Raw genomic sequence first — 15,616 nt, 5'->3', positions numbered from 1 at the left:
GCCATTATACAATTTTAGACGACCAGATATTTTGTTTGAAGTAAGCAAAGAGGAAGGCAAGCCAAAAGAACGGCAATAGCAACCTTTCTAAACCTATCAATCCATCTCAGATGCAGCAGCAAGCAGTCCTGTCAGCACAGTGCCAAGCCCCATAATTTCTTTCAATGAGACCACTGTTTTCAGACTGAACGCCAGACACATCAGCTATGCAGCAGAGTTATTAACCTCAGCTTATTAAAATCACACAATGTCATAGATGCGCTTAGGTTATGTGGAATTGGTAAGCAACATGACAATCAGTACATGAAGTTTATGACTGGAGATGAGTGTAGCAGAAACATACACAAAAGAACAGGAGCCCAGCAGTTTATGTGTAATTATGATGTGAGTAATAGTAAAGTTACAGCCCATTCTCTGTGATAAAAAAGCCAAGTTCAGTTTCCCATGAAGCCAATATTACAGGGAAATAATTATATGAGGAGGCAACAATCATGTTTACACCACTACAGCCACACAATCTTAGCCTCTATTAGAGACCCAGGTGTAATAGGCAATAGGAAATCTCCACAAAAGATGGCGAGAATTTGAACAACCTATCCAAATTATTCTTTACCTCCTCATACAACAACAGCATGCAACCTTATAATACACATGCCAAACTAAAATAAACACAAAAAAAAGGACAAATACACGCTTAGCCACTAGAAAAACCATAAACTGTATAAAAAAAAGAAGAAACACAGCAGAGCAGTATAGCTATGGCAAACACCATGACAAAGCAAAACGTGCAGTTGTGGGGGATAGCAAGAAAACAGCTAACAGTGTCGCAGGCTGGATTAAGGTTAAGCGCTTACCTTAGCTTGGTAATTGTCTGGGAAGAGTCAACGTTTTGGCCCCACAGCTATGACAGGAAAGCCCCACTTGAAGTACATCTGTGAGACAGTTGATAAAATGACCACCAATACAATTATTTCTTCACAAAGCCGTCCTGAAGTGACAGTATTGGATCATGGGCGATTAAAAAAAACAAAAAAACAACCTGCAATAACCTGTTTTTGGGGCCACTTGGAGGCAGCGGAGAACACAGTATCGACATATCACCGTCTTTCAAGTTTAGCTATGATGACTAACTTTTTAGAAAACCTGTCCTGTGTTTGGTGGTGAGCAGGTAGTATACAGTGCAGTGAGTTTTTTTTCTCTCAGCAGCTTGGTTAAAGTTGGAAATATTGTGGTTTCATATAATGTGATATTGTATTATAAGAGCTAATATTATAAAATAAACTAAATAGGATGTGCCACTGTCCCCAAGTCCCCCCCTTTCACATCGTGAATTGTTAGGTCTATGTAAACAATATTACAAATATTTCAAAAGTGCAATGAGATAACTTCTGTTATGAATCCAAAATAGAATTGATTTTTTTCTCATAATGTTGGTAATAATAATTTGTTATTCAGCTTGCCTCATGTTTCTGTTTAAATTTATTTGCTGTTTCACATAGGTAGTACACTTAATTTTAAGGAGATAGGGTTGCTTGATTGGAGGTTAAGTATAAAGCTCAACTGTATATTTGTTTTTATCAATTTTATTTATATAACAGAGTTATATAAATAAAAGCAGTCATATATCGGACTCATGTAATAATCTTTTACTGCCTTTTGTCTGTTTTTGGGGCTGTCTTTACCATCAAGCTCATCAGTTGTAAAAAGTCAGGGATTGCAGGTGTACTGTAGCCTATAGGCCATTTTAATTTCATATTGTGCATTTAGTCTAGGTTCATTCAAATTCATATGCCAAAGTGTATGTTTTTTCATATTTAACAGTTGTAGTGAAAAAATTCCAAACACCAGGTTTTGAGAAAAATTATCTTTGCTGCAGCTATGACAAAAAATTAGTGTTACATACAGTATGTTTTGTAAGGAAGATTACTTCATACAGTGCAAAGTTGTCTGAAAAAAAAAGATCTAATTAAAACAGCAAAATCTACCATTTAAGCCTCCAAGCACTGACTTCACATTGTCTCATTACTTGCATTTTACATTGTTTCTGTGGCCATTTTCTGTGATGCTTTTGGTTCAGCTTTACTCTATATGCCATTAAATTTGTATAAATAACAAAACAACCAAACATAACAAATGTCATCTCATCTAATGTCGCAGCGCGAAGGTAGTAGAAGTAGCAGTTGCCAAGGGAAGTCAATTCTTTCTCCTTTCTGTTCCTTAACCTGAATTACAGATTTCATTGCCCTCATAACTTTAGAGGGAGGCTTAGTTCATTATGGTCCATAATCCAATCTGTGAGCTCCCTGAATTGGTAGTGCAATGACATATCAGTATTGTCCTTGGTATAGAGACAAGGGGGAAATGTAAGAAAGTGGCACGGAGAAATGTTAACAAAGCCACTGTGAGAGAGTAAAGACTACATTTCTGGCTGAAAGTGAGCACCAGCTGGGAATACAAGGTACAAGATTGTAGCAGTGTTTCTTTCTTCTTTACTCATTCAGTTTCCAATCTTGTAAAAAAAATTGCCACCACTGCCATATAAATGCGATTAATGTTAAATACTCTGAAAGTCATTAAGTAAAGCTATGTTGCTAAAAAAGCTTTTAGTGCAACCTGCAAAAGAGCTGGAACAGGAGTCAAAAATATGGATAAAACACTGTGTTGTAGTGTACATCTAAACAACATGCAGCATAAGTTGATTTAGAGTTACCCTTAGGCTCTTTCTGCAGAAATATACCATGCATTAAAAATATTAAAAGACAAATCATGTTAACCAATGCATGGAGATGTTCTGACAAGCTGCGGGCGGTGTCAGAAACATTAATGTTTTATTGTCCTTTGACATACAGTATGCTTATATATTCATCTCATTTCCCCCTGACTGTCACAAGCTGTATAGAACATTCATCAGGGGGAGCTGTTACCAACCGTCCCTGTATACCCGTAGCAAAATCTAACATAATCTGTCTTGATGTGGAAAAATATGTTTTGTAAACAGATTATGTTTTATTAAAAATGTATCAACATACTCATCATTTGCCTTCTTGCTGTTGGATCAAAAGATGCCAGATGCCATAGCTGTCAAGTGCCCCCGCCCACAACAACTCACGCACATTAGGACACACACATATAGACACTTCTTTCTCCTGCCAAACAGCTAAATCCCATCCACCTGATTCAGGGTGTTAATAATGGATGTTTTTTTCATACTGCTGAATATAACTAAATGCAACAAAATTCTCATTTTATGTATTTTTGGACCAAAGTAATTCAATTAAGTTCTGAGAGCTCACCCAGGTCAACAAGCTGTTTATTCTGCTGGAATATTCCAGCCATCTCAATCTTTATTTATTTTTTCAGTATTTACTTGCTAATAGGTGATTTAATTGCACTAAACAAACGATATCTTTCAGAAACACATTTCTGCATTGCCCAGTACCCACATCCTTGAACAATGACAAGCTTTCAGAGAGGACAGAATTAAAATTCAAAGGCAAGGCGGTTCATTTTAGTTCCAGGAACTGCTGTGTGACAAACACTTGACTGATTTTAATCTCATTCTTATTTATTTCAGCTTAGAGCTCGGTGTGACTTTTTAAAAACCAGGGGTGATTTTCACTGTGTTTTTATAGTGCAACAGCACCATCTAGCAGGTCTCTTGAGGTATTAGCTTTGCTCTCTGAAGCCATTAAAGATTCACTCTGACCTGCCTTCACAGCATTGCTGAAATAGCAAGCATTTATTTGCAGAATAGGCTTTTACTAAGAGTACTTTATCTCCCTGTCTGTTATACACTACACTGAGTCAGGATTATTGTTGTCTACATGTGTCTGCACTGTTAGTTATAAGACTGCCAAACCAGAAGGAAAGAATCATGGGATTTGATTGGCATTTCGCAAACACAACAAAATCTCTGTCTGAGAAACTTTGTAGCATTCCTCTCACAAACAGAAACTACAGTGTAAACAAAATTTGCATTAAAAAGGCTTGCATCTTTGATGACCTTGCTTTGGAGTCATAATGCATGTGACTTCTACTTTCTCAATTAGTTTGTAATGTGCTTTATTAGATGAAATGACAACAGAGGTTGAATTCAAATAAGTACAATTACTGAACATTTTGAAGTGCTGGCTCTAGAGTAATAAGAGTTGTTACATAGATCTTTTTGATGAACTAAATTTATTGGACAGTTTGGACACGTTTTAAGTGCAAAAGATATTATGAGATAATTAAATAAACCCTATGATGCAACATTAAAATTTTAATTTAGAGTTAAAGACCACATAGAGCATTAAAATTTAAATGGTTATGGAAGCCTGTGATCACATACTGTATGATGTATATATCCTATAGGATGTAATTTCCTTCTACTCAAATACAAACTGCAGGTGTGAGTCTCCTCGGGAACAGTAACAGTAGAGACAGGAACCATTCCTCACAACAGGTACTATATTTATGATAATAAAGTATATTGAAATGCAAATGCTTTAACACTTTTATTAAAAAATGTAAATGCAAGATGACTCTTAGTGGAATATTACAGTGGTGTTGACACTTTTACTTAAAGGAACAGTGGGAGATACATTATTCAAGAGTTAGATAAGAAGATCGATAACACTCCTCTACCTGTCCTTTAAATATGAAGCTACAGCAGGAGACAGTTGACTTTTGAAATTATAAGTGGAAACGGGGAAACAGCTGGCCAGATTGCCAAAGAATAGGTTATGCACATCTGCAAACACTAAAAAAAAAAAAAGATCAGTGATTCTGTGACTGTGCTAAAAATCATGTAGTTGCGGCATTTGATGCTACCATTCAGTAAAGTGAGATAGTTATCATTTTATTCATACTGTAATCTGACATACCTGTGCATTTCTTCACTGATATACAGCACATCCCCATTCAAAATTAAGATGTTGATGTCTTTGTGTCAGGCATAAGCTGCTTTTACAGATAGAAAAAGAAAAGGCTACACTGTGCCCCTTACTCTGTGACATCAATAATTCTGGGATCTTCTTCTTCTCTCCCTCACATTACTCTAATTAAGCCATTAATATTAGTGACAAATGTGATTATCCTCCCTCTCCTTCTTTATGTCTGTCTCTTATCAACTCCACTTGCATCTGGTGTTCAATGTGTGTGTGTGTGTGACCATCATTAAAAATGTATTGCATCAGTGTCCTGACAAGCCACTCATGCTCATTGGATATCAGTCATTAAAATTTAGTGAGAAGGGCTAAGTGTGGCCTAGGTAGGTATCGGGTTCCTCATTCAGGCTGTGAATGAATTTTTCAAAGTCCTATTACCTCTGCAGGCATCACTGCTGATGTCTCAAGGCTCTAGCTCTGACACAGCCGTTGTTTGTCTCTGCTGGTAACGGAGCTGAGGCGTGACAAAAGCCAAATCAACAATAACAACATGAGTCTCAGGGTGGCTATACTGATTCATATACTACTGCTTGTTCACAAGGCTGATTCTACAAAAGGTAAGTTTCTATTTGGTATCTTGATGGAGCAAAGCTTAAATTTGATGGAAGTGTTCTATCTTGCAGGTACTGTATATATACAGAGAAATTTGTGCCTCCATTGCTCAGTCTCAGGTTTCTATCAGGTGGCTAGAAAATAGTCAGATAAATAAGTAAGGAAGGAATGAGCCATAAACATTTTCAGTATCTTTTTAATTTGGGCTGAAATTCAATTTTTGCTTGTAATTATAAGGTGTCAAATGTGGAGGAATCCTTTCTGCTCCATCTGGCAATGTCTCCAGTCCAAACTTCCCAGGCCTGTATCCGTACAACATTGACTGTTCCTGGCTAATTGTGGTGGCAGAGGGTTCCTCTGTCCTCCTCACCTTTCACCACTTTGAGCTGGAGTACCATGCCAGCTGTGCTTATGACTACATCAAGATCTATAATGGCGTATCTGAGGATGAGGGTAACCTCCTTGGGACATTTTGTGGTGACATCTCCCCTCCACAGTTTACATCTTCTTGGAACGTCATGTCCATCATCTTCCATTCAGACCGCCATGTGGCCTACAGGGGCTTCAGTGTTGGCTACAGAAAAGGTAACACATTATATTTGATGCAATATGACAGGGCTCAGTTGGCTAACTGCCCAAAACTGGAGCTGATTTATTCTGGCAATACCATAACTCGTGGCTTTTAGATAAAACATCCTGACGTGTGTTCATTAGCACTAAACACAAAGCTGAGACTGATTTTTTTTTTTTTTTTTACAGGCATTTGGTCTAATGGTCCCTTGACAGTGCTAGATGAAAAGACAGGGGATCTAAGTTATTACAGTTAATCATCTGGGGACCATGAATGTGTGTACCAAATTCCACAGCAATCCATCCAATACTTGTTGAAATATTTCAGCTAAAACCAGGTTACTCTCATGGTGGTGCTAGGGGAAATTGGGGATCACTAAAGTCATTAGAATTTATCCTATGGGGACCTTGAATATCTGAACCGCAGCGTTAACTATGAAGATGTAGGAAACAATGTAACTAATGTACTTCCAATGTTGCACATTGACCCTAGTTGTTTTTCAGATTGCCACATAAACGAGTTCCGTTTCCCAGTGCTGTCCAGAATACTATGCTCTCTAGAGGCCGCTGTACCCTTTAACTGTCATCTGTAGTTTTACTGCTTTTCAAAAACATGTATACATATACACATACTGTATATAAGGTGCATCTGAGTTTGCCTTCTGTCCTCTCTAGATATGTGCGGTGGAGTCTTAACTGGCCTATCAGGTGTAATCTCCAGTCCAGGCTACCCTCAGGAGTACAGCAACAACGCAGACTGCTCTTGGGCCATCCACGTGTCCAACACCAGTGTGGTCACCTTGGTCTTCTTGGACTTCCAACTGGAAAACAATGATGGATGTAATTTTGACTTTGTCGCTCTGTTTGATGGCCCGACAGTTACCCACCGCCACCTGGGCAAATACTGCGGGGCAGATAAACCCCCCAACATAGTCACCACCTCCAACCAGCTTCTGGTAGTCTTCAAGTCTGACTTCAACATTGGTGGGCGTGGCTTCAAGGCCTACTATTACTCAGGTAGGAAAGTTTGGTGTGATTACATTTACATTACATTGACATTTACTCGTTTAGCTGACGCTTTTATCCAAAGCGACTTACAATTGCTATACATGTCAGAGGTCACACGCCTCTGGAGCAACGAGGGGTTAAGTGTCTTGCTCAGCCACCACCACCGTGATTAGTTGTATTCCAAAAAGTGCTTTCAGTATCTGACGCCCGATGTAACTGCAGGAATTGGAGATGAAAAAAGGACTTTGGTCACTTGTCAACACTGTCACGTACTATTATTCGGTCATACTTTTGGTTTCCATAAAGCAACCTTTATTTGCAAAAATCCTTCATTCAGCTGTTAAGAACAGAAAAGCTGCCATGAAATCTAAGGAGCAGTCCACAGTGAAACCTACAGATGGCTACAAAATTGTTTGCCGAAAAAAACAGTTGGACTTTAACAATAGGAAACAATTGGATGTATGATTAGGCTCATGTAAGTGGCGAGAAGAAAAAACACCTTGCATCATAGTGGAAGCTTGAAACGAGGCACATGAAAGACCTAGAACTTGACACAAAAGATCCTGTCATCTGATGAAATGAAAATTGAACACTTCTGCTACAACGCAAAGCACTATCTCTGGGTAGAGCAGAGCTCATCACCCATCTCACACCATCCCTGCCATGAACAAGGATAAAAGTCCACAAAGTCAAAGCACTTGAGTGTTCAAGCCAAAACGCAGACTGGAATCCAAGAGTTTATGATGACTGTCCACATTTGACGTTGTTGATCATAAATTGATTGGCAAAAGGATAAAAATTCTTATAGTTGCAAAATGACGCCGACACAATTTACTACCTAAAAGCTAAATTTAATCTTCACTTTTAAATATTTGCAAAAGTAATGTCATTTTATTTTTATGTTGATATATAAGGGAAATCTGCTTAGCTTAGCAAAGAGATTGGAAACAGGGAAACAGTTTAACAACTTGTTTGTTTAATCTGTAGAAAAACTGAAGCTATTTCTTATCCAGGCCAAGGCTAGCTGTTTCTGTTTCCAGTCTTTATGCTAAGCTATGCTAAGCAGCTGCTGGCTCTAATTCTTAGCAAGAAAGCAAATAAGCATTTCCCCCCTAAATGTGGAACTATTCCTTTAAACTATGAAGGAGTTTTGTTTTTTTTTTGCTAGAGACTTTAACGACATATCTGCTATGAACATAAACATTTGCTTTTCTGAGACTTGCCTGTATCAAACAGTGGATGCAGCATCCTGAAATACTGAAGTGATCACTGTACTTTAACAGGGGAATGCCAGCAGTTCCTGTCAGCTATAAGTGGCAACTTCAGCAGCCCGCAATTTCCAAACATCTACCCAAACAACATCAACTGCCACTGGAGCATAACTCTGGCAGCTGGATACCGCATCAAACTCTTCTTCCCCATCATGGACTTGGAGGGCCGCAACAGTCTCTCAGGCAAGTGTGACTACGACTATGTTGCAGTTTATGACGGGGACAGTCAGACGGACACCCTGCTGGGACGCTGGTGTGGCAGGGAGCAACCTCCCTCCCTCATCTCAAAGGGCAACAAGTTGCTGGTGGTACTCAGCACAGACAGAAACGAAGCTCATAGAGGGTTCACTGCTTCTTATCTTGGAGGTAAATGCTCCCTGTGTAGGTATGTGATTCATAACTCCATAATTTTAAGTTCTACTCATTCTATTGGTGCTGTAGGTTTAAGTCATACACTCCGTACTGCTTACAATATTCATTCTAAATCTCAGCTATACTCTTATTAAGACTCAGAATGGCTAATGTTTATCTCTACAAACAACTCTTTCCCGTGACATTCTTATATACGCTGCTCTTCCAGAAAGTGTGAACAGTGTCTTTTGTCCCTCCCCCCCATAATCCAAGTTGTACCTGTAAACGTTAGCTGCACAAGATCAGAATTCACCATCTTGATACCCCAGCAGTCCTTACCTCAGCTGGACCGTGAGAGCATCTACCTGGGAAACCCAACCTGTGCGGCCCAGTTGACAGCGACCTCATATAAAATACTTGCTCAGTTTGTCAACTGTGGAACTGCTGGCCAGGTGACTAGCCACAGTCTCATATCACTCACTAGTACACCATCATAGGCATAATTTACCATACTTTAGCTGTCGTTTTCAAGTGTTGATTTGTAACAAGACATTTGGGACTTGCTTCTATTAATACTGTAACTCATGATCCCTTACAGAAACATCGAAACATCACCGTGCTGGTAAACAAACTCTACATTGATTTCTCAGACGGGAAGCAGCAGAATGTGCAAGAATATAAGGTGATATGCGATGCCCTGCGGAAGATAGCATCAGTGTCCATCATTTCAGCAGAGGAGCGACGTCTTGAGGAGCAGGCCCAGCAAACTGACAATGACAGTAATGGCAACGCAGGGGATCCAGACTCTGTACCTCATGACCTGAGTGATGTTGTCTTCATCAGCATCTGTGTTCTGGCTGTTATTCTCATGGTGATTGCTATTGTTTGGCTGGTGCTGCTTTAATTTATATATATATACACATATATATATATATCCATCTAAATCTATCTATACCTCTCTCTACATACACACATATACATATATATATATATATATATATATGTATGAATGAGAGAGAGAGAGAGAGAGAGAGAGAGAGAGAGAGAGAGAGAGAGAGAGAGAGAGAGAGAGAGAGAGAGAGAGAGAGAGAAATATATGAAAAACAGATATGAGGACGCATTAGGAAATTGAGATAAGGCAGAAAGAGGGGAGGGGGGGGGGGGGACAGATGAGGGAATGGAGAAAGGCTGTAAAGTTATATGAAATGGCTGAGGGAGAAAGTTATAGGAAAAACAGATATGAGGAGGAATTAGAAAACAGAGAAGAGGCAGGAAATTAGACAGAAAGCGGGGCGTCAACGGTGTTGGAGATGGTGCAACCGATTTTAACTGCTTACACCAGGACTGTGAGCGAAATCCGCTGGTCTGAAAGAGTTTCTTAAGAGAAGACACAGCTGGAGGAGGCTTGTTTCAAAGAGAGCTCTCAGTGTCAGAAGCGGGATTTCAGTGTGTGAGAGAGAGAGAGGAAGACGTGGTAAAGCAGAGCTACCATTTGTCCTGTCACTCAGAGCCACGGATGTGCACTGTCCTAAAGGGGTAAAGCTCTGAAATATCATAAAATATAACCTCACACACATACACACAGACATACAATTTGGACCGAAGACAGAGGAGCGCTGTCGATGGAAAATTCCAGTTGCAATAACCTCAGGGGCCCAATAACTAACTAATCTGGTGCCCAGTGATTTATTCTGTTGAATCTTGTCTTCTCCTGCCAGTTTGACATTCTTCAATGATGAGTTTTTTTTCTCTCTGGGGCAACACTTTAAATCTGATTATTGGTTAAAGCCCCTGGAACTCAACCCAGACTCCTTGACGTTTTTGTCTTTCCAGTGCTTTTATTGTTTCGTTCGCACACGCACATTGAGACAGGAATACATTACACAGTTAATATTACAGGAGAAGAACTAACTGGTGGAGCTCGAACAAATCCAACGAAGCCAACCAAAATTAGACAAATTTTTACAGTGTGTGCAATTGAGACAGAAAAAAAGGGTGACTTAAATTCAGTCCCAGTCAGAGTGCAATCTTGCGCCTGTGTGTGAATGATCTATTAGTGTGTCTGGGTTGCTTTTGGCTCGTAATAACACCCCCTAATCTTTGTCCAAATATCTGCTTTGCACACACAGGGCTATTTGTCTACACACACACAGCTCTCTTACCCGAGTCTGGAGTTGATCAATGATACAGCACTCACGCCAGACTCTCAATGTGTGTGTTTGTGTGTATGGCTGTGTGTGTGTGTGTGTGTGTGTGTGTGTGTGTGTGTGTGTGTGTGTGTGTGTGTGTGTGTGTGTGTAAGAGAGAGCGAGTATATGGTCTGGGTAACTTCATTATCCAATCAAGAGCTTCTTAACTTTTCCTTTAAGTAGTGGAACAAATCAACTCAGCTGGTTTAAAGGCTTTGGATAATCTCTATTAGGCTGTTAAGACAACAAATGTAAGCATGATTATATTCATGATGTAGATATAAACTAAACGTGCATCCACATATGGTTTCTGAATATTATTTGGAGCCTTAAAAATGGGCGTTTCGTTGCACGCAATCTCTTTTCTCTTGCACACTGTCATCTGCTTTCATTCTCCTGTCTCTCCTTCCCTTTTATCCAATTTATCTTCATCGCTGCCTCAATAATCTCACTCTGTTTGATCGTGGCCTGTTTAATTAGCCTCTCCAACTGTCAGAACTTTCTCCTTCACTATTCACCCTTTTTTTTTTACCTCACATTCCTCATCTCTCTCTCGCTCTCTGTGGTTCTGGCCAACAGGGAGGATCAGGAGGAGAGAGGTATGCAACCCCAGGGGAGGGGCCTGGACCCCGGCCACCTGCCGGTCCAGGTGTCCCTCTCTGGTTATCCGATGTCTGACTGGACACAGAAACCCTCCCGGGGGCACGAGGCCCAAGCCCGAGCCTCCAATCTGTCAGCGCTGGAGGACTAATGCACTGTATGTCAACAGGCCAATAATGTCCAGCTCTGGGAAATGAAGCAGCCTTATTTGGCAATGACTGTGTTTCTGAAATTATAAAGTGTAAGCTGGCCTCTTCTTTCTCTTACACACCGTTTTCCCTTCTTCTAATCTCAAAACAACCACGCAGGTGAGGCCAGCTGAGGACCACAGTGACGAGCAATACATTCCAGATATAATCCTGATTGGACAGGAACTATCACTCACACAGGTACACAAAACCTACACACACACACAAACACGTGCAGTAAAGACCCACAGATTCTGCCTGCAGGCTGTTATGACTGCATGAGTGTACCCGCTGTCACAGAGATGAAAGCGTGCCCTCAGGGAGGATTTTTTTCCTCCTTTGTCAATTAACGCCAATGTTACACCCTCTACAATAACAATATTGCTTTCCAGTACCGCAGTCAAAACTCAGGAACTTTGGCTCACAAGCATGAGATCCAAGCGGTAACAGCAGTCCTCGCGGAACCGCTCATAATCTCGAAAATGCATCTCAAAATCCATCTCAATCTAAAGACTTTGATTTCCATCCAGATGTAAAAAGACACCAGGCTGCGCAAGAGACAAGTTAAATCCTATCCTTCCACTCACATCTTACAACATGGTTCAATATGGCAGAGTAAGATATGAGTAAGAAACTCTACTGCTGTTGGCTGCAAACCTAAATCCACACAGTATCTTTTCTTTACAAGCTGTAAACTCAGCTCCAAACGATCCAAAAAATGGCAGCTTTTGTCTCCGCTACACGTCTGTTTGGCAGGTAACCAAGATCAATCTAATATCATTTCAAGTCCCAGCCTCGCTGTAAAAAAGGTCCCGCTTTTACAGTAAGAAAAAAAATGGCTCCTACATTCTGACATCTATCAGGCTCTGCAACCAAAAGACAATAAAGTTAGTTTCCTGTCCTGACCTTGAGGTCTCTTCCGCCTATAGGTGTACACAGTCCCAAAAGTCAACAACGTGTAGAATTTTGGCAGACATATTTAAGAGTAATGTTTCTCTACATCCAGGCAATAGCTGTTGTTTCAGCCTGGGATTGCAGCCTGAAAGAGTTTTTCCATTCATCACAACATCCTGCATAGAAGAAAACATACTATAATGCTCATATAGGGACCTGAAGCGTGCCTGTGGTATTCAATAATGGACTGAGTCTACTTTACTGTAGTCTGCAACTTACTTCATTATCAAGACATCTTTAAATTGCTTATTTGGTCCGAGCAACAGTTTCGATTTAAAAAAGGCAACAAATCCTCACATTTGAGAAGCCAGATGTTTGCTTTCAATCGATTATTAAAATAGTTGTTGATTAAGTTCCTGTTGTTTTTCTGTATTAAAGGAAAGCTACTGTACTTTAAGCCAACAGCTGACTGTTTTGGCCACTGAAAGCTTTCAGTATAATATCCTGAATAAAAAACATTTTATTATAACGCTCCTATAGGGAGTTGTGGTATCCAGTAATGAACTGAATCTATTTTATTATTGTCTTGATTGTGTGGTCTCCTGTAGTATGACTGTGGGATTTTAAATATCATAGTAACTTACAGTAGCTGGACATATTCAGTGATATTTGTAAGATGGACTATGAACCCCTATAATTGTGTATCTCCAGGCTCCACTTAGCCTAAGTAATCAAATGGGAGAAACAAGCAGATAATCAGACTGGAATCAATTAGTCCAACTTTGATCCACCGACTGCCAGAGATGATCAACAACTACAACAAAATCCCTGCAACCAAAAAACAAGAGGCTCCTCTTTACTGAGACCAATTAATTCCCTTATAAGCTGTGCGCCTAATTGGAGCAGGCCAGGCCATTCGTTTCGACTTTTAATCCAAGTGACATTGATTCAGCGGGAACAATCAGGCCCTCTTGTCTAATGCCATGTCTGTCACTGAATCGCAGAGGTTCCTCCATGCGAGGAAGCGGAGGCTAAACGTAATCCAAACAACAAAACGGCACCTGGGGTTGGAAACTTGAGCCCCTGCGGCTGTTCCTGCAGGCCTCAGTGTCCGTGACCCCCCTCCACCACCAGGCCCCCACGGTGAGTGACACCCGGGCCAATACGCATTAGCAGCACGGGGATTAAGACAAACATTTTCTCATTAAATCAGACCTGAATGATGGGATGGCATCAGGAGAAACTCTCCTGACAGAGAGGCAGGATGCTGCATTCCTGGCTGCGCTGAGCAGCTGTCAGTGTATTGGAGGCTTTGGTTATTCTGACACAGGACTTTGGTTTGCGGGTGAGGGGGTAGTGATGATGACTGTAGAAATTCACTCAGGTAGCATTGTTATGCTTCTTTCTATACCAATAATAAACCTGCGCAGGCCATTTTGTGCATTAACAGGACGGAAGGCAAAAAGGTGAAAAGGGAAAAAGGGCTATTTATTTTTATTTTTTTTTAATGTGACAATCTTTAAGAAGTTCATTCATTAGGAGCATCATTAAGAAACGGGGCTGAAAACATGATGCTTTTCTATCAAAATGTGAGTTGCTTTGCCTATGAAGGTCACTGTACCCTAGCCCATCACTACATTGCTGCACTCCCCGATGATAATATGGGGGTAAATCTGGCAGAGCTCACCATGTCTGTTTTCAGTTACCCTATGGGAGCGACTATAGGCTGCGGCCTTCAAGACGCAGACGCATTTTCCCTAAAAAAAAACACACGTATGTCCAAAAACACAGCTATGTATTTCTGCAACGTGTCACACGAGGCTGATTCCTCTCCAAAGACATTTATCGTGCTGTAACCGTCAGCGGATACAGGCAGAAAAGTCGGGAAAACTTTGGAAAATATACGCAGAGCTCATCCAAACAACAACAGGCTAAGTACGAATGCAAAGTTAACGTTTCTTATAGGAGGTAACGCAAAGATCGAGAGCCAAAACGCACACCATCCATTCAAATAACGGAGAGGGGTGATACAGAAAGTTTGGAGCAAAGTCTATGTAAATCAATAAGGGGAAAACAAAAACAAATGTGGCTATCAAAGTAGTCGCCAGTATGAAGTAGTAATCTTCTAACAAAATCACAACTTTCTCTTTAAATTAAGGAACATATAAGTTGGTAAAGACTTCCGCCAGGCTGCAAACACGCACCACAGTTGGTACATTTATCTGTAAGTTTATAAAACATGTTGATACGGAGCGTAAGACCGCAAAAACATGGACCGCATGAAGGGATAAAACTTACCAAAACTGCTGTAGTTGGTGCTCACACCTCGTTTTAACCAGCCGATCTCCTCTTCGTTTCTCTTCTGCTGTACGTTTTAGTCCCCAAAATATAAAAGTTTTTGCTTCTCTTTTCCCTCTAAAGCCTCGCTCCTTTAGTAATTTACTGCGATGCCACCGACATTTTCTTCGGCTCCCCAAGTTCTCACACTGAAAGGCCGTTTTTGGATGACTGAGCTCTCAAACAATTCTCCCTTTTGCGACGCCTTTTCGGGTCCTCCCACTTCCCAAGCAGGAGGAGGGATCTGAACAATAGGGACTGGCTCCCAAAATCCCAGAGCCGGGTGCTTCGCCGCCGTTTCTCCAGACTACAGATATCCACTCGCCACACATGAGGGCTTCCCAGAGGTTGTGCGTAAAACTAGAACCTGGATCACTAATTGTAAAGTTCAGACAGGCATGTATGATAAGAAAAAGTCGTAGAAACTTCAATAATTAAGAACTACGGTGTCCTGGAGGAGAAAAGTGCGCCCCCTCCCCCTCCTCCTGCTCTGTTCCCCCTGATTTGGTATGCCTTGGTCCCCACAGAGTTTGTATTGACCCCCGTCCATTGAGGCCTGCAGGCCCTCCAGTGCAGCTGTGCAGTGCGGTGCTGTGTTGTGTTGTTGTGAGCTGGATGGGCCCAGTCAGGACTGTGCAGCACACACACACACACTTACACACTCTCATACCACAGTGATCACAGCTCGACCCCCCCCCCCCCCCCCCCCCCCCCCCCCCCCCCCCCTC

The 15,616-nt window shown here is 41.0% G+C and overlaps 2 protein-coding genes across 4 annotated transcripts in view; one reads left to right on the top strand and one right to left on the bottom strand.

Annotated features, from left to right (window-relative positions):
* The window catches only part of boc (BOC cell adhesion associated, oncogene regulated), a 67,963-nt gene extending 52,894 nt beyond the window's left edge, over positions 1-15,069 (bottom strand). For 2 of the 3 annotated variants that reach the window (XM_046067191.1, XM_046067184.1), the window contains exon 1: positions 14,850-15,067. The gene's annotated coding sequence lies outside the window, so the exon portion shown is untranslated. Of the gene's footprint in view, positions 1-14,849 lie in introns of all 3 variants that reach the window. The other variant, XM_046067200.1, reaches the window with a different exon arrangement.
* Positions 5,419-9,584, top strand: cdcp2 (CUB domain containing protein 2). Its single transcript, XM_046066572.1, has 6 exons — positions 5,419-5,485; positions 5,718-6,065; positions 6,726-7,067; positions 8,342-8,695; positions 8,954-9,132; positions 9,279-9,584. The coding sequence occupies exons 1-6, from the start codon at positions 5,419-5,421 to the stop codon at positions 9,582-9,584; spliced, it is 1,596 nt and encodes a 531-aa protein (XP_045922528.1).
* Positions 15,070-15,616: the final 547 nt, after the last annotated feature.

Source organism: Micropterus dolomieu, linkage group LG01 (genome assembly GCF_021292245.1).
Source record: "Micropterus dolomieu isolate WLL.071019.BEF.003 ecotype Adirondacks linkage group LG01, ASM2129224v1, whole genome shotgun sequence".
Classification (NCBI taxonomy): Eukaryota; Metazoa; Chordata; class Actinopteri; order Centrarchiformes; family Centrarchidae; genus Micropterus; species Micropterus dolomieu.
This window is presented reverse-complemented; position numbering and strand designations above follow the sequence as displayed.

Bases quoted from the DNA above. Each gene is read 5' to 3' on its own strand.
- cdcp2 (XM_046066572.1), top strand. From the start codon at position 5,419: ATGAGTCTCAGGGTGGCTATACTGATTCATATACTACTGCTTGTTCAC. The intron at 5,486-5,717 runs GTAAGTTTCTAT...TGTAATTATAAG, and splicing joins CAAGGCTGATTCTACAAAAG to GTGTCAAATGTGGAGGAATC. The intron at 9,133-9,278 runs GTGACTAGCCAC...GATCCCTTACAG, and splicing joins ACTGTGGAACTGCTGGCCAG to AAACATCGAAACATCACCGT.